Source organism: Talpa occidentalis, unplaced genomic scaffold (genome assembly GCF_014898055.3).
Source record: "Talpa occidentalis isolate TD23 unplaced genomic scaffold, MPIMG_talOcc4v2.1 talOcc4.12, whole genome shotgun sequence".
Classification (NCBI taxonomy): Eukaryota; Metazoa; Chordata; class Mammalia; order Eulipotyphla; family Talpidae; genus Talpa; species Talpa occidentalis.
The window spans coordinates 85,727,903-85,751,716 of NW_023601212.1; the positions used below are offsets into that span (position 1 = coordinate 85,727,903).

General features: G+C 52.6%; 1 protein-coding gene across 4 annotated transcripts; it reads left to right on the forward strand.

The window, feature by feature from the left end:
• The first annotated feature begins 55 nt into the window (after nt 1-55).
• ZNF629 (zinc finger protein 629) lies at nt 56-22,848 on the forward strand. Of its 4 annotated transcripts, none has more exons than XM_054693734.1 (4): nt 16,476-16,663; nt 17,536-18,009; nt 19,049-19,153; nt 19,307-22,848. In XM_054693734.1, the coding sequence occupies exons 2-4, from the start codon at nt 17,865-17,867 to the stop codon at nt 21,817-21,819; spliced, it is 2,763 nt and encodes a 920-aa protein (XP_054549709.1). In that variant the 5' UTR covers nt 16,476-16,663; nt 17,536-17,864; the 3' UTR covers nt 21,820-22,848. The 4 variants fall into 4 exon arrangements, with proteins under 4 accessions (XP_037363110.1, XP_054549709.1, XP_037363109.1 ...); XM_037507212.2 differs by lacking the exon at nt 17,536-18,009 and adding an exon at nt 18,070-18,374; XM_037507213.2 differs by lacking the exons at nt 16,476-16,663; nt 17,536-18,009 and adding an exon at nt 56-156.
• The last annotated feature ends 966 nt before the right edge of the window (nt 22,849-23,814 follow it).

The window sequence follows — 23,814 nt, forward strand, 5'->3', positions numbered from 1 at the left end:
TGTTATTCTACACTTGGAATTCAGAATCAGAATCAGGCTGGGTTTCCCTCACAAGGTCACCTAGATACAGCAGGGTCCTGGTTGTAGCTGGGCTGGATCCTAAGCAGAGCTTCCAAGTCAAGGAGTCTGTGACGTTCTCCCGGCTTCCAGGATGGGGTAAGGCCTCTGTGCTCTGTTCTCTGGGGCCGCCTGGCCACGCCTCTGCATCGTGAATGTTTGGAGAGGGGAGGGGAGGGGAGGGGTGCTCCCAGCACAAAATGGGACTGAAATTTGGTATCTATTGCTTGTCTGGGGCACTTCCTTACGGTACATGTTCCCTTGGGGGTCACAGATTGTCTGCTGTACACCAGGCACTGTGCTAGTTGCTAGAGCAGTGCAAAGATAGCTATAACTTGGGCCCCACCCCTCAAAATCTTACAATCTACTACAGGGCTAAAACACGTGTGATCCTGCCATTTATCCAGTTAAGTATTTACCTACCATATGCAAGGTTGTTAAGACACTGATTCAGGCACAGCCATAGAAATCCAGAGGAGGGAACGCTGGGTAACCCAGGACCCCACCTTCAGAAATGCTGGTGAGGTGGATGGAGATCGCTGGATGGCTGGTTATCAGGAAGACTGCACAGAGTGCAACTAGCCGTGGACCTTCCTGAAACAATTTACTCAAGGGAGAAGATGAGGCAAAGGGAGAAGAATACGGTTCTCGCGTTTACTTGAGAGGCTGTGGAGTATTCATCTGGCTGTCTGCGAGGGCTCCTGTAGGGCCTCAATGGAAAACTCAAAAGGATGTGGGGTCCAGGGAAGAAAAGGAACTGAGAGGAGGTGGGTGTTTGTTCTGTCCTTACAGTGTCTTAATCTACTTTGCATTTGTGTACTTTTGATGGACCCAGGAATCAAAATCTACTTCTCCGATAGATGAAAAACATTAGTTCAGGCAGGAGAGCAGGAGCCCATCCTCTGGCTCAGGGTCAGACAATACTTGGGGGCAGAAGGGACTGGGGTGAGCTGGGGGGACAGTGCCTTCTAAAGGGGAAGCAACTGAGTTCAAACCAGCTATTGAAAGCAAGAATTTGGGTCAACTATTTCCAGTTCTACTGCTGTGTTGAAAGCAGCTGGAAATCTAGTCTTTTAAAATGAAGACTCCAAGTTGTACAATAAAAATCTATTCGAATATTAAAAGGAAATTCTGTCCATTTGAAACATATTTTCTAATTGTAACTTCTACTGAGAACTAAGAGGGGTCAGGGTAGAAATACGGCTGAAGCCAAGCAGGCCTGGGGTTTTCCGGCGCCACCTTGAGTCCTGCGGGTTTTCTCCCGTGACGGGCCGGACAGTGGACGGGCGAGGCCGCAGGCTACTGCAAGAGCACGGGCTCGTGATAATCTGGTTGTCACAATTTGGTGGAAAGATGTTGGCAGGAGACTGAAAATACAGGCTGGACAAAAACAGACGAAGACTGAAAAATGGCAAGAAGCCCAGGAGGGACGAGGAGCGGAGCAAGGGAGGAAAGAGAACTGATGCCCTTAGGGCTAAGAAGGAGCCGTCCCGCCGGGGCCCCCGGCCCGCCCCGTGTGGACACGGAGCCCGCCCCGTGACCGAGTCACCCCCCAGGCGCGAGGACAAACGCGCCTCCCGGGCGGGCGGGGGGCGCCTCGCACGCCCGTTCAGGAAAGAGCCGCCAAGAAAACGGGGTCATGACACCGACTCCCGCGGGCGGGCGCGGGGCCGGCGGCGGCGGGAAGGGGCGGGCGCTTTCTTACCGGGGCTCCCGCGGGCTCGGTCCCAGGGAGGGAGGCCGGGCGGGGGCCGCGCGGGGGCCGGGCTGCCGCCCTTCCCGCGGGGGTGCGCGCCGCGGCCGGAGCAGGCCCAGGGCCAGGCCAGGGCGCCGCTTCCCGGGCGCCCTCGCTCGGCGCCGCCGGCCTCCCCTCCCTGCGCGCAGGCCTCCCTTTCTGCAACTCGGGGCGCAGGCCTGCTTGGGGGGGAACCTCCTGCCCCCACCCGCTGCGCGGCGCCGGGGGAGGCCCCAGCGCAGGCGGCCGGGGCGCGGAGCCCGTGCGCGCCCGCGGAATCCCGGAGTCCCCGCCGCGGCCGGAAGCGCAGCTCCTCCCGCCCCGAAGCCGCCGCTCTAGGAGCCCGGGGCGCGGCGTCTCAGTGGGAATAACCCCTTCGGCTCCAGGAGGCCAGGTCTCCAGCTGGAGGAGCGGGTTCACGCCCCCCAGGGCCCGGCTGCGTAGCCTCGTGTCCACTTGCGCACGTTTTCATGACGGCAGGGCCCATCTCAGGTGGGCAGAGCCCAGGTCGGGGCTCCTAGCCCACTCGGCCAAGGTGTTGAGCCACCTCGGACTGGTTGCACGTCTCTGAGCCTCCGTTTTCTTATCTGTAAAATAACCTGTCTAACCTTCACGCTTGCTGTCGGGACTCTGAATTAGTACCTGTGAAGCACTTAGAAGAGTGCCTGCTACATAGTAGGTGCTCAATAAACACTAGTTTTCATTATGACTGCTTTTGCTGCTGTCTTTACAAAAATGGACCGCTTTGCGATGGGGAAGTGGCATGGTAGACCCATCGTAAGAGATGCGATTCGTAGAGGGCCTTCTTTGTGCTGGGTTCCTTGCATGCCTTCTCTCTATGGCCTGAGGCCAGTTCTGTCAAGGGAGTCATTTTATGCATGATGAAACGGCTGGATAACGAGTGTGTCAGAGTCTGATTGGACCTCCATGCTCACTATTCCAAGGTGCATGCCTTTTCCTCTCCTGCAGGCTATATCTCTAAATTGGGGAAGTTTTTTCTGGGAATTCCAAAGGAAATCCTGGTACAGACACAGATGTCTCTTTGGTGCAGAGCTACAGAGGCTGTACAAAACCACCTCACTGCCACAACAGAAAAGTCAATCATGAATGGTTCTGCTGTCCCAGAACTCACACCAATCCTTGCAAAAAGAAAAGGATCTTGTGATCTTAAGAAACCAGTTGCAGACATCCAAGTAGAAGCAGACAGTGAGTATATGTTTAAGGATGCTGTTACCTGAAAAAGTGATCACCTTCTAGCCCAAACTTTCGCACAACCTGTGTTAAACTGGAAGGTCAGTCCAACTGGCCATTTCTTCTTGCTTCCACTCCTCAGAGCGCCTCTGGGCAGTTTCCACTAACTCCAGGCATTTAGCACTAAAGGTCCTTAGAGTTTGTGGTGGCCTGAAGAACATCGTCAGACTGTCCTGTCTTCCTAGGAATTTAGCAACTAAACAGTCATGCAGGAGAGCAGCCCAGGAGAGGGTGGGCATGGACAGTTTGAGAGAAAGGATTGAGGGGCAAAGGGGGATGAAGGACCCTAGCTGGGGGCACCTCTGTGCCCTTGGCCAGGCTGCTCCCTCTTCCTGGTTGCACTTTTGAGAGAGAGGTCTTTGTTCAGCCTGTCATTTCTGCTCCCCGATGTGGAGAAGAGAAGGGGTTTTCCCAGGATCACTCTGCAAGTCAGTGGTTCAGTCAGAGCTGTTTATAGTCAGAATAAACTTGGCTTACCCCAAAGGGCACAGAATGAGGCTGCAGCCTGGTCCCCAGGCCATGCACACTTTTTTCCAGCAAGGGAAATCCTAGCCTTCCAACAGAGTATATGTTTTCTGGTAAGATTGTTCTTTTTCACTTATTTTTATATTTTGAAAACAAACTCACAAAGTTAAAAAATACAAATGATATGAAAAGATAAGAGTGAAAAAGCCCTTTCCCCTATTACTACGCCCAAGGCAGGTGCAATATTACTGCTTCTTGTGGCGCTTTCTAGAGGCAGTATATGTTTATGCAAGTTTTAGAAAAACACAAAAATGAGAGCATGCTATAAATGCTAGCTTTTGTCCATTTTTTCACAGAATAGCATGTTCTTTGAAAATGCTTAATGTCAGTTTATATATAACTGCTTCATTTATTTTCATAGCTACTGAGTATTCCATTGTATGGATGTGCCATCATGTTTAATAACTCCCCTACTGGTGGACACGTGGGTTATTGCCTTTCTTTCACTATAGAAACATCATTTCTGTGACTGTTGCCACGTGCACAGATTGTGGGTATGTACCTCCATGCCCAAAGGATCCTCTGGTTGAACGGTGCGGGCATTTTTTTTTTAAAGATTTATTTTTATGCATATAAGCACTGGGGTGTAGGCCAAAATTGTGGGGGGTGGGTGTGTGAGAGGATTCACCAGGGACAGAGTGGGGAGCAGAATAGGCAGATCTACTGGAATACACTGCTGAGGGGAGCAGCAGGCGAGACAGGAGAGGTCTGCTGTGCCATGTGGGTCAGCTCCCTGGCTGGGCATTCAACCATCCTGCAGCGGTTGGTGATAGCCTGATAGCACTGTGTCTTTAACCCTTGCGCCACCAAGGAGGCCCAGGGTGTGAGCATTTTGATTTTGTTCAATGAGGCCAAATTTTCCTTCCTTCAAAGAGCCAGTGCAGATATAGGTCCTTAAAACTGATGTTTAAAAATGCTTATTTTGGGGTCTCCCCTGGTGGCGCAGGCGGTTGAGCGTCGTGCTATGAAGCTGTCCGCAGCCTCTGCAGCATGGGTTCAATTCTGGCCAGCCAGTGAGGATCCCACATGGCGCGGCAGACCTCTCCTGTCTCCCCCGCTGCTCCCCTCAGCAGTGTGTTTCACTCAGTCTGCCTGTTCTGTTCCCCACTCTGTCTCTGCTGAATCCTCTCACCCTTCTGAGCGTCTGACCTGTATCCCGGTTCTTGTATGTATGAATAAATAAATCTTAAAAATAAAATAAAATAAAATAAAATAAAAGTGCTTATTTCTCCAAATGGTATGCAATCAAATCTTTTATATTTGGTAACCACTTAAATTAAAAATGGTATTTGATGGTTTTATTTGCATTATGAGGCATGTTTTATAATAAACATTGGAGACAGAACAATGAAACCTGACACTGGAGGTGTGAGAATTTAAGAAAGCTTTGTACTGCTTTGAATTAATTCACATCTCCTCATCTGATTTGGACAAGTCAAAGGAGAACTTTTGACAGTGAGGGCCCCATCTACCTGACTCCTTGGAGAAAGAATAAAAAATGGGGCCTCCCTGGTGGTGCAGTGGTTGAGCGCTGGGTTGCCAAGCTGCCCGCAGCCTGGGCAGCGCCAGTTCGATCTGCGCCCGCAGGGCAGGGGAGGGCCCCACATGGCGCGCAGACCTCTCCTGCCGCGCTCGCTGCTCCCCTCAGCAGTGTACTTCGGTCCTTCTGCCTATTCTGCTTCCCACTCTGGCTCTGGTGAATTCTCTCACCCTCCCGCGTATAAATAAATAAATAAATAAATAAATAAATAAATAAATAAATAAATAAATAAATAAAATCTTAAAAAAAAAAAAAGAATAAAAAATGCTGGCAATTAACAAATCAAGTCCCAATTTTCAAAAAAGGGAAAAGATAATAATAGTAATAATAATAACAATAATACAAATGGAAGGCCAGGAAACTTGGTGTCTTCGATTCAATTGGAATTCTAAGTTAAGTCATCAAATGGATGATTTGTAAGATGACATGGTATAGGAAAAAAAGAGGAAGGGCCTTCAGCCCCTTAGGATTATATTCAGCAAAGTTCTTATTAGCAGGATGACCCAGCACCATAAATCTCTACATAAATCTCTGGATTTCTATTTCTTCAGCAGAAAACAGGGGCAGCAATAGTCACCGGCCAGAGTGATGGTGAAAGCAAAAATGACTGGTGTGAAATGTTGGGCATTAAAGATGTTAGTTAAAATGGAAAGGAGCGGGGCCTCCCTGGTGGAGCAAGGGGTTAAGCAACCTATGAAGCTATCTGCAGCCGCTGCCGCATGAGTTCAATCCCTGGCCAGGGAGGTGACCCACATCGCACAGCAGACCTCTCCTGACTCTCCCGCTGCTCCCCTCAGCAGTGTATTTCAGTCAGTCTGCCTGTTCTGCTCCCCACTCTGTCTCTGGTGAATCCCTTCACCCCCCGCACCTCTAGCCTGTACCCCAGCTCTTGTATGCATAAATAAATCTTACAAAAATAAATAAAATAAATAAATTATAAAATGGAAAGGAGAAGGTCAAATCCAAGTGCCCTGGAGCTGCAGGCCCTGGACCTCTGAGTACAAAGGAAAGAAGCCGGACAGATGAGCTGAGCTAGATAGCTGGAGCCACAGCCTGGCAGCCTCTGTGAAAGGCGGGCCTGGTCCAGGCCTAGAGATAAGATCGCAAGGGTGAAAAACCAGACAAACAACAAAACCTACAAATACTCTTGAGACTTGCAGAGTGAAACAAAATTATCTTCTCACCTGCTGAGTGTTCCTAGGGCCCCCACATTTCATTTTCAGTGAAGAGGCCTGTAGCCTGAGAAGGGGACACTGTATCTCTCTACCATCACACAGATACTTGCTGTGGCAGGCCCCCCAGAGGGCTGTGGGTGGCGCTGCCTTGTGATTTGCCCCCGTGGCTTCAGAAGCATGCCTGACTGAACCTGCAGCCAAGCTCTGTGTCTCTGGGGCTGTCCGCCATCTGTCTGTGTTGGGCTGGATCCAGAACTAGGACCTGGGGTTGGAGATGATGCTTCTGCATCACAAAATATTATCTTGAGGAGGATTCCAGGAAAATTTGCTCCCAAGTGTCACATGAATCATGTCACTAACTTTTGCTTGGGCCTCCAGAAAGCTTAGCAAAACTGAGCTGTAACCTTAGCTGTAACCTGCTTTTAGAACCGTATAGATAGAATTTTACACCATGTTTGCCATATCAGCCCTGGATTCATATTCTAAGTTTCTCCCTTATTTTTTCCCTTGGCCATTTTATCTTTTTATCTTGCTCATGCTGTCTATTGCAGTGGCTACTCAGTATGACCGCTACTATTTGGTGCCTGTAAGTTTTACAAGATGGCAGGCACCTGTGGTACAGCCTGTGGCTCCATAGAGGCCTCAAGTCCTTTTTGAAACCAAGCCAAGTAGAAATAAATAAACACATAGAGCTGCCAGCCCTCCTCATCTCCCCGCCGGTGCCCACTTAAAGCTGTGTTTTTTTTTTGTTTGTTGTTTTTTTTTTTTAATATCTGAAACCATAAATATCAGAGAAACCACTGGGGCTTTGGCGGTGGGTGTGGTGTGGTAACACATTTGAAGAGATGTGGACCCAGAAATAGAAAACATACACAGTGTTATAACCCAACATTACCTCAATAAAAGACATTCAAAGAAAACCAAAAAATACAGAGAAAGGCTGTACATCTTTGACTTCATCATTCTTCTCATGAACCTGTATTTGAAAATAAAGCTACAAAGCAAAACAAGAGCCTCTTGACAGTCAGAAGCCATCTGCCAAGCGATAATAACCTTGCAAAACTCAACTCCTAACACCCCTCTGAGGAAAACCGTGATCACTAGGAGCCCACGAAGAACTGCAGTGCCAGACCAATCTCGGGTCACTTCTACAGTGAAAACAAGAACAGGATTGACAGTGGCCTAGTGTATATTCGTGTGGGGCACCAATCTGGGGCTGTCATGCATTTATGCATTTAATCATTACTTCTACCCTATGAAGTAGAAGGTATTTTCTGTGGTTATAAGGTTTCTTGATTCAAAAACACTTTGTAGAATGGTACATGCGTTCCAGCAAGGAATGGAATGAAATCTTTCCTTATATCCTTTAGACAAGATGGACAAAGGAAAACCCAATATTCTGCATTTAGTTGCAATGAATTACAAGATTATACACCAGCAAAGCCAGAGAAATGTTCATAGATTCGACTCCATCCGGGACTGTATTTTAAGAAGATAGTCAACATTAGAAGACATATTTTCAGGAATGTTCATCAACGTTTTGTGTATAATAGCTAAAAAACGGAGGGACCATAAACATCCAACAGGGAAATTAAGCATCCAAACACGGTAAATGTGAAGGGAGCTGTACATACAGCCTGTAAAACACCAAAAACTCATGACTATTTTTTAAACTTCGAGTAAATTACAGGAAGGAAATACAACGAAGTACAAAAAAAAAAAATGGTGAACAAGAAGCAGGTGAACATGAGTCATTTTTATCATATTTTCTTTAGTAGGGTTATATTATGTTTCTAGTGCCAAAAATGTATTTAAGCTAAAGACAAAAGCTAGGGTCCTCCCTGGTGGCGCAGGGGTTAAAGACACAGCGCTATCAAGCTGTTGACAGCCACTGCAGCATGAGTGCAATCCCTGGCCAGCCAGGGAGCTTCCCACACGGCACAGCCCTCCTGGCTCGCCCACTGCTCCCCTCAGCAGTGCATTTCAGTAGATCTGCCTGTTCTGCTCCCCACCCTGCCTCTGGTGAATCCTCTCACCCCCACCCATGCATCTGTGGCCTGCACTCCAGTTCTTGTATGTATAAATAAATAAATCTTTTTTAAAAAGACAATAGATAATGTTAACTAGTGGCAGAAACAGGGAAAGGATGGAAGAAAACTAGTCAGTGTGTACACACCCCTCCTTCCATCTGCTCAGAGGGGAGTAGTTGTTTTCCCCCTTGACAGATGAGGAAACGGAGACTTATGAAAGGCCCAGCTCTAGACAAGCCCTCAGAGCTGGGATGTGGTGGAAATGAAAATGAAGACAAAGTTTTATTGGCTTTTTTGGGCACACCTGCTAGTGTACACTACCAGGTTCCCCAAAATGGAGGTGAAGGTGGCCCCTGCTAGGACGCTCATTTACAGAAAGGGTCCCCTCAGGCAGAGAAATACAGAAAGACCCGCCTCTGGGCAGAAGCAGACCCTACACCACAGCCTTTGGCATTTGGAGTAAGCTGGGTTGAAATGCAACAGAATCTGTCACCTTTGTGCGGGACCAGCCAGGCCAGGTGACCTGGTCCAGAGCCCTGGGAGAATTCCAGGCTGAAGGCAGCCCTCCTCCTCCTCCCTCAGGCTATTTGACTAGGCCCTGAAGCAAGCCTGACAGGTGCTAGGTCCTTCTCACCTCTCCACTCTCTATGTCTCTGTCACTCCTCATTCTCACACATACACACAAACCAGCGCCTTAGACCCAGGACCTTAACCTTAATTAGTGAACAACATGCAGGTGGTGTTTATCAACATAATTAAATATGACTGGTTTTTTTTTTTAATGGAGATGAAATGTACATAACATTCAAAATCTCAACAAAAAGTACACACTTCAGGGCATCTAGTATGATTATAGTGTCGCACAGCTATCACTCCTGAAGAGCTCCACAACATTTTCATCACCCCAAAGGAAAGGTACCTCTTAGTCATTCCCAGGCCTCCCCTCCAGCTTGCTGTCTCCACCACTCACCCATTCTGGACACTTCATCTAAATGGGATCATAAAATGTGGGCTTTGTGTCTGGCTTCTTCCACTTAGCATCATGTTGGCAAGCTTCACCCATGGGCATGAGTCAATACATTATTACTTTTTATAGCTCACTTATATCCCATTGTATCGATAGCCCACCTTTTGTGTATCCACGCATTAGCTGATGGACATTCTGGTTGTTTCCACCTTGGGATACCATGAACAGAACTGCTATGAGCATTTGTGCACAAATGTTTGGGTGAATGGATGTTTCCATTTCTCTTCACCATGTATCTGGAATTGCTGCGCAGTGTGGTAATTCTATGTTTAATTCTTTTTTTAAGATTTTTAAAAAAATTATTTATTTATGCATACAAGAACTGGGGTAGATGCCAGAGGTGTGTGGGGGGTGGTGAGAGGATTCACCAGAGACAGAATAGGGAGCAGAACAGGCAGATTGACTGAGATACACTGCTGAGGGGAGCAGGTGAGACAGGAGAGGTCTGCTGTGCCATGTAGTTCAACTCCCTGGCCAGGGATCAAACTCATGCTGCAGGTGCTGTGGATAGCTTCATAGTGCTGAGATTTAACTCTTATGCCACCAGGAAGACCCAAGTTTACTCTCCTTTTCTATGAGTTTCTTAGTTTTGACTTTTTTTTTTTTTTTTCAGATTCCATGATAAGCGAGATCATACAAAATTTGTCTTTTCCAAATTTCACTTAGCATAATGCCTTCCAGGTCCACATATGTTATGGCAAGTGGTAGGATTTCCTCATTTTTATGGCCAAATCATATTCCATCATATGATTGGAATATAATGGAATTCCATTATATTCCACAATCTTTCCATTCATTCACCAGTGGGCACTTAGATTGTTTCCACATCTTAGCTATTATAATTAACACCACAATGCACATGGGGGTGCAGATATCTTTTGGAATTAGTGCTTTCGTTTCCTTTGGATAGGGTCCCAGAAGTGGCATTGCTATGGTAGTTCTATTTTTAATTTTTTGAGGAAGCTCCATACTGTTTCCTTGGTGGCTGTACCAAGTTACGATGCCCAAATCCTCTACAGTGTGCAAGGATTGCATTTTCTCCAGGGTTCTCTCTGGAGTTAGCTCTGGTTTCTAGAGTTATGTGTTATGTCTGGCCTTTCCTATGATGACCATAACATCATGGAGACAGGCAAGACTGGCCCTAAGTGGAGAGGGGGCCTTTGAGAGGAGGTGGCAGGAGGCACAGTTCAGTGAAAGGCCCAGAAGCAAGACACACCCTACTTCGTGTGGGGGGAGGGGAATGGAGGGAGAGAGGAAGGGGTGTGAGGCTGTAAGCCTGGGGCTCACCCAGGACAGCACTGTGCAGGGAGGCCAGGTGGCTGGTTTCAGATGGGCCAGGCCCTCTGGGAATTGGATTTCACCGTCCTGTCCCTGGGGTGCCAGTGGGGGAATCAGGCTTCAGGGTTTTGAGAGTTTACTGATTTTTAAAGCATTTTAGTGCATGTGACAGTATAATCCTCTCCTCCATTCAGCCTCCCTTCCAGTCCTTAGGTTGCATCAGAGCATCAGTTCCCAGGGGCTTTGGGGATGGCTCCAGGAGTGTTCCATATGGGTAGGAAATCAGTTGAATTTGACTTAATGGGATTTGGACTAGTACGCACCTAAAAAGGAAATCAAATTTGTGTTGTTTTAATCCCACAACCTCCATTCCCAGCCTTATGCTGTCAATATTTACCATCTAAAAAGTGTTTTTTTTGGGCCTCCCCTGGTGGCGCAGCGGTTGAGCGCTGGGCTGCGAAGCTGCCCGCGGCCTCTGCAGCGCCGGTTCGATCCCCGGCCACCCGGCGAGGGTCCCACATGGCGCGCAGACCTCTCCTGCTGCCCGCTGCTCCCCTCAGCAGTGTACTTTGTCACTCTGCCTGTTCTGCTCTCCGCTCTGGCTCTGGTGAATTCTCTCACCCTCCTGCGCTTCTGACTGTACCCAGAATAAAATAAAATAAATAAATAAATAAATAAAATAAAAAGTGTTTTTTTTTAAAATTGGAAATCATCAAGTGGAAGGTTAATGAAATTAAGTCTTTCATTTATGTCAGACCCTCAGCCCTCCCCAGAAGCAATTACTGTTTCCAGGCACTGAAGCAGCCTCCCCAAGATAGTGAAGACATCTGCAACAGTCAGACCCTGACAGGGGAGAACATCCCATAGCTCTCATTTTGCAGATAAGGAAATTGAGGCCTAGAAAGGTTAGTGACTGGGGTTATCTCAGATCATACCTTGATGCAAATATACATTACCAATAATATACACATACTTTGTTTCTATTCATTTTAACATATATACATTTACATAATATAAACATTTGTTTTACTTATCCCAGCTTATGTAATTTTCTACAGTTAGAGCAAAGTTATTTTTACTTTTTGAAAATTTTTTTATGCATACAAGAGCTGGGGTATAGGCCAGAGGTGTGGGGGGTGGGGTGAGAGGATTCACCAGAGACAGAGTGGGGAACAGAACAGGCGGATTGACTGAAACACACTGCTGAGGGGAGCAGTGGGCGAGACAGGAGAGATCTGCTGCACCATGTGGGTCACCTACCTGGCTGGGGATCGAACTCATGCTGCAGTGGCTGCTGATAGCTTCATGGAGCTGAGACTTAACCCCTGTGCCACCAGTGAGGCCGTTATTTTGACTTTTTAAAAGTAAAAGTTCTATATTCCCCCCCCCAATATTATTAAAAAGAAAAAAACCTCTATGTTGGTAATGAGGGCCCTGAGGCAATTCAGCAATAAAAATCAGCGAGGTGGGCAGGCTCAGCTGGGGTGCCATAGACCTAAAGACCTACTGGCTAAGGGGGAGCACAGAAGGGCAACCTAGCCTTGAGGAGCAGGATGACTAGGTATCTCTTAGGCAAGTGGAGCCTGTGAACTCAATGACTATGAGTGAAAAGCCTGTTAGGCAAATGAGGAGAAAGAACAAGGGCTCAGGTGAGGGGCAAGGCTGGGCACAGAGGATTTTGGAATTAACCACATGGAGCTGGAGGTTTTGAGGGAGAAGGCAAAGGTAGGACTTGGTTCTGACTTTAGGGAAGGTGGCAGCTAGAAGGCAGCAGGAGAGCTGGACTTGACCAGGCCTCTGGAAGCTCCTGTGAGCAAAGCAGTGCCTGGTCCTGGGACCCAGGTGCTCTGAGGCAGAAGAGACCTAACAGGTCCTCAGATTGATCAATAGCTCTTGTCTCACATTTGAGGACCCAATTCCCGAGAAGCAGCCCCCAGACACATTGTGGTGGAAAGCAGGCCCATCCTTTTCTGGCAACCTCCCTGCCTGTGATTAGTCGGCTGTGCTGACAGGAAAGTGCCTCCGGTGGTGAGGCGCGCAGACTTCCTTGGCTTCACCTTCCTGGCCTTTGCAGAGAACTGGAGTGTGGCCATAGGAAGCCCTCCCGAATGTCACACTCCCTGCGTCTCGGGACTCCTCACTTCTGACACCAGGCTGAGGGTTGTGTGCCCTCAGCTCCAAACATTTCCCCTCAAAGTTCTTGAATTATCTCACTTAATCCTCCTGGGCCTCCCTGGTGGCGCAGGCGGTTGAGTGCAGCACTGTGAAGCTGTCTGCAGCCTCTGCAGAGTGGGTTTGATCCCGGCCGGCCAGCGAGAATCCCACATGGTGCAGCAGACCTCTCCTGCCTCGCCCGCTGCTCTCCTCAGCAGTGTATTTCCGTCAGTCTGCCTGTTCTGTTCCCCACTCTGTCTCTGGTGAATCCTCTCACCCTCCCACACCTCAGGCCTGTACCCCGGTTCTTGTATAAATAAATAAATCTTAAAAACAAAAACAAAAACCCTCTTCTCCCTTGAGATCCAAGGCTCATTCCCTTTTCAAAGAAGGGGAAGCCGAATAATCTTCAAGAGATGGAGTGAGTTGCCCCAAGATCACACTGGCGATGAGGATGAAGCTGGATTCGGACCAGTGTCCACCTCCAGGACCTCACTCTTCTCTCAGAAACCTGAGCCTCGGGGCACAAGGGCCTTATCACAGGGCCACTTGGGGCCTAGAAGAGCATGGCGGTGGGTTGTCCCATGAAAGGCATGGGGTAATCATCCTCATCCTCCAGGAATTCCCCTGCCAAGAGAGTTTCCTTCAGACCCCTGTGCAAGTTGACTGCAGGCAACAGGACCACACCCTCTGCCTCCCTAGCAGCCGGATATGCAAACTGGTCCTGCTGAGGCCTGAGAGGCTGACCTACCCTTGGAACCAGAAACGCTTGAGTCAGGCCTAGTGTCATGGCCATGGTGGCTCCCAAGTCAGCCTGCCTGGGTTTGAATCCAGCATCACTCCTAAGCTGTGTCCGAGTGACTTTCTCTGTCCTGCCGATAATGATAATACCAATGGCACGTGCCTTGGGGTCACGTAGTTGCTACGTGCAGACCTCTGGAGCCTGCACATGGAGAATAGAAAATGTAATGGTCGGGGTCTTCCTGGTGATACAAGGGGTTAAGATGCAACCTATGAAGCTATCTGCAGCCACAGCAGCATGAGTTCGAGCCCCAACCAGGGAACTACCCACATGGCGCAGCAGGCCTCTCCTGACTCGTCCACTACTCCTCTCAGCAGTATATTTCAGTCAATCCGCCTGTTCTGTTCCCCACTCTGTCTCTGGTGAATCCTCTCACCCCCCACACTTCTGGCCTGTACCCCAGTTCTTGCATGCATAAATAAACCTTTTTTTTAAAAATGGAATTGTCTTTTTATTTTTATTTTTTTAGAGATTTATTTATTTATTTATACAAGCATTGGGTACAGTCAGAAGCGTGGGAGGGTGAGAGAATCCACCAGAGCCAGAGCGGGGAGCAGAGCAGGCAGAAGGACCGAAGTACACTGCTGAGGGGAGTAGCGGGCGGCAGGAGAGGTCTGCGCGCCATGTGGGACCCTCCTCTGGTGGCCGGGGAGCAGCCAGGGATTGAACAGGCGCTGCAGAAGCTGCTGGCAGCTTCGCAACCCAGCGCTCAACCGCTGCGCCTCCGGGGAGGCCCTGCATAAATAAATCTTAAAAAAAAAAAAAAAAAAGAAAGGAAAATGTAACTGTCTGAAGATGCCATCCTTGTATTTACTGTCTGAACCTGGGGAACATGGACTAACGGGCGTAGCTTCAGTACTTGCAGTTCAATGTGGACAGTGAGGGATCACTGATATCCTGAGACTACCGCCCAGCCTCACGGCTGGGCACGAGGAGTGCCAGGACCTGTTGACAAACTGGAAAGTCTGTGCTCCTCAAGAAGGAGGGTACTGCCCTGCCAGTTGTTGGCACGTGAAAACTTGGGTCATGTTGCCACATCTTTGGATTTTCTAAAGAAGCAGGAAATTTGGATTTTTGTGTGAAACATACTGATTTTTTAATGTGTTAACTGATTCATTTAAAAAAAAATCAAGCTTGTGTGTGAGCCTCAAGGGTGCAGCTTTGCTGGAGACTCCTGGCCCTGGGTCTGGGCAGACTTTTGCAGCCCCAGGAGGAGAGGATAGCAAGGGTTGGTTCTGGCCCCCAAGCCTCTCCAATCCCTCTTCTACAATTTTCTCCTTCCATTAGGGTTGGGAGAGTAGAGGTATCTGAACACGTGACCGTGCAGCCCAGCAGTGGAAGCGCTACCTAACTGGGCCCCATCTGTCCAGTCTGGGAATTGTTCCAGAAAGAGATGGATGAGGCAGGATCAGGCCTATATCCACGTACTGTGCAAATTGAGCACCTACTATGTGCCTGTTATTGTTCTAGACACTGGGGAAACAGCAGTGAGAACAAGAGACCAAGCCCCTCCCTGGTGGAGTTGATGGAACATGTGTGCACTGGAGAGCTGGGCAGGGATAGGTGTGATCAGGAAGATATTCCCTCAGGATGGTTAGAGTTGGGGCAAAAGGTTAGAGTTGGGGTAAGAGTGAGGGGTCAAAGGTGAGAGGGAGGGGAGTCAGGGGTAAGATGGAGATGTGCCAAAATAGGAAGGCAGTAAAAGGGGACAGTGCTGAGAAGTGAGCAGGTCCAGGGGCTTTCTTTCTCTGGGGCCCACACTGAACCCCGATGTGGACCCAGGGAACTGCATCTTCTTTAGCAATTTCTGACGTGTGATTTGTTCCTCCCCACACTCCCTCCCATTTCTGGATAGCCCTTTCACATTGTCCTGTAATTTGTGTCTGTCACCCCCACACCAAACTTCTTGAGAGCAAAAAGTCCAATTGAATGCTGAGTGTCCCCACACGCCCAGGAACCACGACTTCACTATATAAAAGTGTTCAATTGAAATAACGATGTGGCCTTAAGCACGTAACCTCATTTCTCACAACTTGGTTTCCTCTCCTGGAAGATGGGCCTAATATGCAGGTCCTGCCTTAGGAGACTGTGGTAAGGAGGAAATGAGATAAAGGCTGTGAGAACTGGGTAGATCCTGCCCTAAGACTGCCCACCTGTGTCTATGCAGGCCTCTCTTTTTCCTAATAAACCTGCCCTTTACAAACAAACTAAAGGGCGGCGAGAACTGGAGGCCCAGATAAGTTGGGCTGCGGGAGGCCACTCACGTCTCTGGGTTTTTAAAGTTTTCTCCTGCTCGGAGCTGGGTGTCCCCTGAGCTACTGGGAGAGGCTCTTGCCCTTCTCGGTCAGGGAGCCCCACTGACTTCTCTCCTGGGCCTCAGTTTCCTTTTTTCTGAGGGGAGTTATCAGGGAAAGAGGGGCCAGCACACACAGCCCCGGGGAAGTCGGGGCCCAGAACACAGGATCCCACAAATCCTGCTCAGCTGGGTTTTTCCCTCAGCCCAAACTCCCCTTGCCACAATTTATTATTTCGTTAAAGCCGTCTGTCTACCTGCCCTGCCAGCCCCTTCTCCGCCTCACAACCCAGGCATCTGAGCCCCCCAGAGCCCCAACAAAGGCAGGCCGCGGGGGACCAGCAGCCACCAAACCGGAGACAGGGCATTCCTGGAGCTGCTGCGGGCGACCGGGTGAGGTGGAGAGTAGCCAGTAATCCGGAGACCCTCGCTGGCATCTGGGCTCCCCTAAGAACCGGCTCCCGCCGGAGACAGGCCGAGGGGTGTCGAGGGGTGTCGTCTCTGCCACCTCCCTGCTCCCCCGCCCTCTTTTTTTCCCAGGCTGTGGGAGGCAAAGGGTTAAATCCCATAGAGCTGATGCTCTGACTCCAGGCTAGAGGGGCCCGGGAAGCTGGGGTCACTTCCTGCTCCGTCCCAGTCACCCTGAACTGGTCCCCGGGTCCTCAGCCTGGGATCACCCCTGGAGAAGGACCCCAGAGTCCTCGGCCTCCAGCCCGCCCCCCGAGGCAGGGCGTTGAAGGGGTTAAGTCCCCTGGGGCTGGATTCTGCCTTCCGGCTCTTCCCAGACCCCAGAGCCGTGAGTTGGGGACGCCTGGGTTCCAGGGGGGTGGCCTGGAGGGCCCGGGACGGCCGCGGGGGAACAATGGGGCGCAGGCGGCGGGGGCCGGGCCCGGGCCTGCGCCCCCTCCCGCGGGCCGGCCGGGCAGGGTGGGGGCCGGGCCGGGGCCGCGGGGGCCGAGGATTCTGGGAAGCGCGCGAGGGTCTGGCTGTGGGGGAGGGGCGGCGTGGGCATTCTGGGAAGAGGGAATTCGGCCCGGCGGGCCGGGGGGCCCGGGGGGCCGCGGGAGGGCCGGGAACCCGGGGTGCCCCGGGGGCGGATGAGGGCGAGGATGCCGGGGTCTGCGGGGGGAGCCGAGGAGAGGGTCGCGGGGAGCGGCTGCAGCTCTCGCCCGGGGTCTCGGCCGGCGCGGCGTGGGGGGGCCGGGGCGGGTGGCCGCCCGCCCGCGCCGCCGCCGCGTCAGGGTCACCCTGGGCGCGCTCGCACCTCGCCTCTCCCCGCCCTCCCTCCGCGGGGGGCTGGCGCGAGGGCCGAGGCCGCTGTTCAGGGGCCTGGGCCGGGGTCAGCTCCAAACACTTCTTGCCTCGCTGGTCTCCCCACTTTCATACCCCATGTCGGCCTCTCATTAACCCCTTCCCTTCTCTGGGCCGCTGGGCGTGACTTTCTCGAGACAACCAAGGTGCTTGAGCGCGTACCTGTCCTCAGCAGCCAGCCAGGCGCCCTCCCAGGCCCGCGGGGAGCAGTCAAGCCCACCCCAGCTTAGGGGAGGCCCCTGCTTCCACCGTCCCCTGGACAGAGGTGGGGGAGGGGGGTTCTCAAGTCAGAGGAGCCGCAGAGATGAAATTAATCTACTTCCTAAAAGCTAACTCCCCTCTCCTGCTGTTCGGCAGGTTCAGCTAGCGCCTGCTCCAGCGGCCTCACCTCTGCTGCCTCCGCACAGCGCTTGGCATGTCTCCTTGCACCAGTGTCCCCATACACACAGTGCCCGTCCCACCCAAGCCCAGGCCCCCTCGGGCTTCCAACCACTGTGGGAAGTTCCCCTCCTAGCCCTGAGCTCTGTGGCCCTATTGCCTCATTCTGGAATCAGACCAGGGAGTGACCGCTGGCCGGGTTTGACCAGGAGGCTGCTCTAGCGCCTGTTTCTTTGCTGCCACCCCCTTGCAACCAGACCTTTAAAGGCACTGGACCAGAGCGGTCTTCCAGGAGCAGGGAGCATCTCATGCCTTCACCTTTTGATCACTCAGCAAAATTTATTGAGCACCTGGCATGTGTGAGGCTCTGTCCTCAGCACGGGATACAGCAGCAACGAAACAACAAATGGAGTAGAAGAAAGGGCCAGGATGGGCCGGTGGTGGAAGGCGCTGGTGGGTTCCCGGACACAGATTGCCGGGCCGAGTCACTGGGTCCCACCCCTCCTTTTACAGCTCAGGAGACCTCTCGCTCCCAGGAATTTCCCCATCCCTTCCTCGTGACCACCGGCCGCTTGAGCTTTCCTCCTCACCTGTCAGTTGCCAGCAGCCTGCATTTACGAGCTTCATGCAAGTCCCAAGGTCATCGCCCTCTCTGAGAGGCAGGGGCCAGCCAGACACAGAGCTTGGCATTTCTGGGCTTTGCTCTACCACTTCCCAGATCATGACCTTGGAGAAATCTCCCTGGGCACTGACTTCCTGATCTGTAAAACGGACAACATGATTTCTGGGTCTGCTCCCCAGACTGTGGGCAGGACTGGGTGAGCTCATGATGACATCACAGCAGGCCCTGTATCCCTTCTCTCTGTTCCTTTCCAGTTACCTCTCCAGGGAACTTCTGCAGAAACCCCTGTTAGCTTTAAACCACCCCTCCCCCCTCCCGCCTGAACTTTCTGTGCTTGGATAACGGAGAGGGCCCCTGTCCCCTCAGGGAAATTGGGGTGGTTGTTTTCCCTTTTTTTTTTTTTTTAACTCTTTAAGTGTACCAGGCAGTCTCAGTTCTCTGTGGGGCTCATAAGGAAAGTTTATTGGTCCCAATTAGCAGCCCCATTAAGGAGGAAAATTAGAGTCTTAATGAGCTTCCTCTGATTAGGAAAATAACAGGTTTCCCAGCCTCTGGGCATCAGAGGTGTGGGGTGAGAGCTCCTTCCCCTGTGGGTGTCAGGTACCTCTCCAGCCCCCAGTCTGGGTTCAAAGGGTTTTGACTGACGAGCTTTTAATTACATTCTTAAATTCACCTACTTGCTTCCTTGTGATCTTAAGATCTGGAGCAGGAATCAGGCCTGCAGGGGGGCGATGGTGAGAACCCAAGCCTAAAACAGGGAACCGGAGGCTCACAGGAGTGGGGACTGGGAGTGGGCACGCGGGAGGGGTCTCCCCGGAGCCCAGGCTGGTGGGAGAGGGGCTCCCATTGTGTGCTCATCTCTCTTCTCAGGGTCCCTGGAACTGACAGTCCTGAGCTCTGGGATGGAGCCCGAGACCGCCTTGTGGGGCCCAGATCTGCAGGGTCCTGAAGAGAGCCCAAATGCTGCTCACACAGGTGAGGGGCACAAGAAGGGCCTGCGGGGCCTGACAAGACAGTGGCCACAGTTCAGGGAGGGGCCCAGACTCTGGGGGAAACCCATGGGAGGGAAGAGACCCGACCCCATATTCTAAAGGCAATGGGGGCTGGAGACTCCCTTTCTCTCTGTAGGTGCCGAGAGTGGGAACGAAGAGGAGAGCCCTCAGCAGGAAAGTTCAGGGGAGGAGGTCATCTTGGGAGATCCAGCTCAGAGTCCAGAATTCAAGGACACACCAGAGATGCCCCTGGAGAGACCCTCCCAGGATCCCTCCGTCTCCCAGGACGCTCCAGCCCCAGTGGGTCACCCCAGTGACTCCTTGGAACCCCCAAACCCGGAGGCAGTCCCTACCCCATCTGACTGGACCAAGGCCTGTGCGGCCAACTGGCAGTGGGGGACCCTGACCACGTGGAACAGCCCCGCTGTGGTCCCCGCCAGCGAGCCCAGCCTGCGCGAGCTGGTGCAAGGCCGCCCTTCGGGGGCGGAGAAGCCCTACATCTGCAACGAGTGCGGGAAGAGCTTCAGCCAGTGGTCCAAGCTGCTGCGGCACCAGCGCATCCACACGGGCGAGCGGCCCAACACCTGCTCCGAGTGCGGCAAGAGCTTCACGCAGAGTTCGCACCTGGTGCAGCACCAGCGCACGCACACCGGCGAGAAGCCCTACAAGTGCCCCGACTGCGGCAAGTGCTTCAGCTGGAGCTCCAACCTGGTGCAGCACCAGCGCACGCACACGGGCGAGAAGCCCTACAAGTGCACCGAGTGCGAGAAGGCCTTCACCCAGAGCACCAACCTCATCAAGCACCAGCGCTCGCACACCGGCGAGAAGCCCTACAAGTGCGGCGAGTGCCGGCGGGCCTTCTACCGCAGCTCCGACCTCATCCAGCACCAGGCCACGCACACGGGCGAGAAGCCCTACAAGTGCCCCGAGTGCGGCAAGCGCTTCGGCCAGAACCACAACCTTCTCAAGCACCAGAAGATCCACGCGGGCGAGAAGCCCTACCGCTGCACCGAGTGCGGCAAGAGCTTCATCCAGAGCTCCGAGCTGACCCAGCACCAGCGCACGCACACGGGCGAGAAGCCCTACGAGTGCCTGGAGTGCGGCAAGAGCTTCGGCCACAGCTCCACCCTCATCAAGCACCAGCGGACTCACTTGCGCGAGGACCCCTTCAAGTGCCCGGTGTGCGGCAAGACCTTCACGCTGAGCGCCACGCTGCTGCGGCACCAGCGCACGCACACGGGCGAGCGGCCCTACAAGTGCCCCGAGTGCGGCAAGAGCTTCAGCGTCAGCTCCAACCTCATCAACCACCAGCGCATCCACCGCGGGGAGCGGCCGTACATCTGCGCCGACTGCGGCAAGAGCTTCATCATGAGCTCCACCCTCATCCGCCACCAGCGCATCCACACGGGCGAGAAGCCCTACAAGTGCTCGGACTGCGGCAAGAGCTTCATCCGCAGCTCGCACCTCATCCAGCACCGGCGCACGCACACGGGCGAGAAGCCGTACAAGTGCCCCGAGTGCGGCAAGAGCTTCAGCCAGAGCTCCAACCTCATCACCCACGTGCGCACCCACATGGACGAGAACCTCTTCGTGTGCTCCGACTGCGGGAAGGCCTTCCTGGAGGCCCACGAGCTGGAGCAGCATAGGGTGATCCATGAACGGGGGAAGACCCCCGCCCGAAGGGCTCAGGGTGACACCCTGCTGGGGCTCGGGGACCCGGCCCTGATGACCCCGCCCCCCGGAGCCAAACCACACAAGTGTCTGGTCTGCGGAAAGGGGTTCAACGATGAGGGCATCTTCATGCAGCACCAGAGGATCCACATCGGAGAAAACCCTTACAAAAACGCAGATGGCCTCATTGCACACCCGGCCCCCAAACCACCTCAGTTCCGCTCCCCCAGGCTCCCTTTTGGAGGGAATTCCCATCCAGGTGCTTCAGAGGGCAAAGCTGACCCCCCAGGGCAGCCCTTAAAAATGCCCGATGGGCAGGAGAGCTTCAGCCAGAGGCTGGGGCTGCTCTCTTCCAAGTCCTACATTTGTTCACACTGTGGAGAAAGCTTCCAGGATCGCGCTGTGCTCCTCCAACATCAGCTCACCCACGGCAGCGAGAAGCCCTTTCTCTTCCCTGACCACAGGACTGGGGAAGGGGCCGGGCCCAGTCCCTTCCTAAGTGGAAAGCCCTTTAAATGCCCTGAATGCAAAAAGAGCTTTGGCCTCAGCTCGGAGCTGCTGCTGCACCAGAAAGTCCATGCAGGCGGGAAAGGCCAGAAGGGCGCGGAGCTGGGGAAGAGCTCTTCTGTCCTCCTGGAGCACCTCAGGAGCCCGCTGGGGGCCCGACCCTACAGCTGCTCAGATTGTGGGGCCTCCTTCCCCGATCGCGTGGCCCTCCTCCGGCATCAGGAGACCCACACGCAAGAAAAGTCCCCCAGACCCGAGGACCCCCCTCCAGAGCCAGCCACCCAGTCCACAAGCCAGGAAGAAGAGGGAGAAGCCCCCACCTCCACAGGGAGCAGCAGCCAGGGGGAAGGGGAACCCCCCAAAACCCTGTTGGAAGAAAAGCCCTATTTGTGCCCTGAGTGTGGCGATGGCTTCGCAGAGGTCGCGGCCCTTCTCCTCCACAGGAGCTGCCACCCGGGGGTCTCCCTGTGAAACGGGTCTGCAGAGCAGGGGCCTCTCTCTCCTGAGAGGAACACTGGATCACCCCAGAAATTACGTGGGGAAAGGAGAAAAACCCTATGAGATTGTAGAGAAGTGGAGGATAAAAACCCTGGGGTAAAACATAGTGCTTTTACATCCGTGATGAAAAATCCTATAAAATTGTTGGTGGGAACCACTTGCAAGGCAGTAGAGAAAAACTGTTGGGTTAGAAACCCTATAAATATGTAGGAAAAAAAGTCCTTTAAGTCTGTAGCCGAAAAACCCTATAAACCATAGTGGATAAAAGCCCTATTAATTGTAGGAAGAGGTCCCAATATGTCTCTAGACAGCCCTCTAAAACCCTCTCAGAGTCCTTGTGAAGCAGTCGAGTCAGGGAGTGCGGGGCGTACGGCGATGGCGTTGACCTGGGAGGGGTAGCCCTCAGAAGGGGGAGCAGACCGCTCGTGAACTGGTTCCACGGTGTCCTCTCCTGCTGGAGTTGGGGGGGCATGTCTCTCCCGGAAACCTTGGACAATTACGCTGAGGAAAAGGCTCAGCTAGGGGGTAGGGTGGTTGCTGGTTGGACTGGAAAAGAAAACAAAGGAGAAAAATCAGTGGCGAAGAGTCCTCAGACCCACAAACAACCCAGGAACTGGGAAGAGCAAGTCCAGCTCATTGAGCTGGGGGTTCCGTGGGGTATGGGGCCCATCTTAAATTGTGTATGGAATTCTGTACCAGGAAGAACCCAAACATGGGGAAGGAAAAAAATGACATCCAGGCTTTTTAAAGACTGAAATTTGAGGTGCATAAAAGCTTCAAGTGTAAGAACACTGGGAAGCCACTACAAAAAATTCGGGGGAAGCGTGGGGGGACTTCTGCTAGAGTGCTTTGAGGGAAGCAAACCAAGGTGAACAGACTGTTCAGATGGGACCCAGCAAACCCTGGGGTTGCCCAGTCTTCCCTGTTTTCAGGAGCTTAAACTGCGAGTGCAAGCAGACCCGGCTCAGGCCACCAGGGTTCCCCCACTCCCCGCCCCCCCCACCCCCCACCCCAGCTAGGCAGGGCGACCCTTCTCCAGCCCAGCCGGACACTTCAACTCAGAGGCCTCTTGGGATGGAGGGTCCCCCCAGCCATGTTCTCAGGTCTCACTGTCAGGAGGTTTCTCCTGAAATCTAACTGCCACCAGCCTTGCTGCAATGGCAGCCTGTTTCCTCGACTTCTGTCCTCCATGGAAGGAGAGAACCGCTGCTAGTCAACCTCCAAAGAATAAAGCCCTTCAGAGACTCAAGGCCTGCGTGTCAGTAGCGCCTCCCAAGACTCCTCCAGTCGACGAAAGCCACGTGTGGATTCCCTGGCAACGAGGCCGCAGGTGGACAGTTCCAATTAGCAACAACCTCTCTTATGCCTCACTCACTGAGCACCTTTTTAGCAAGGCTGCTGCCGGATGTGCGGCCTGCACATAGGGTGGGTGTCCGAATGCCCTGCAGACTGGACCGTGGGTCCCAGAAGAGTGCATCGAGGCCTGACCACTTCCTTACCTGGGTGCTTGGGCCCTCTGAGGTGATGACCCAACCTGGTCATGGTCTGGGGAGAGATTCTACCCACTGGCTGCTCTCCTCAGCAGCTCTCCCTCTTCAGAGGGAAACTGGAGGATGAGAAGCACACTCCCCTGCCAGGCCCATCTCCTGTCCTCATGCACCACACACACCGTTACACATTTTCATTAACCCAGTCAAACCTGCTAACATGACTGGGTGCCTGTGGTGGGGGAAAGAGACTTGCCCTATAAAATGATTGGAGAGAGAAAACTCTCGAAACAGCTGTAACAAGAACTCCATCCCTTAACCCCGGAGACCCTTAAGGAAGGAGAGGACTCCGTCCAGGGCTGGGTCCAAAAGGAAGTGACCCCATGCTGGGGTAAGAGAACTGAGATGCCCGGCGAGGTGGTCCTTCAGGAATTGCTTCCCTGGACTGACCCGGATTCCTACAAAGCTGTGGAAAGGGACC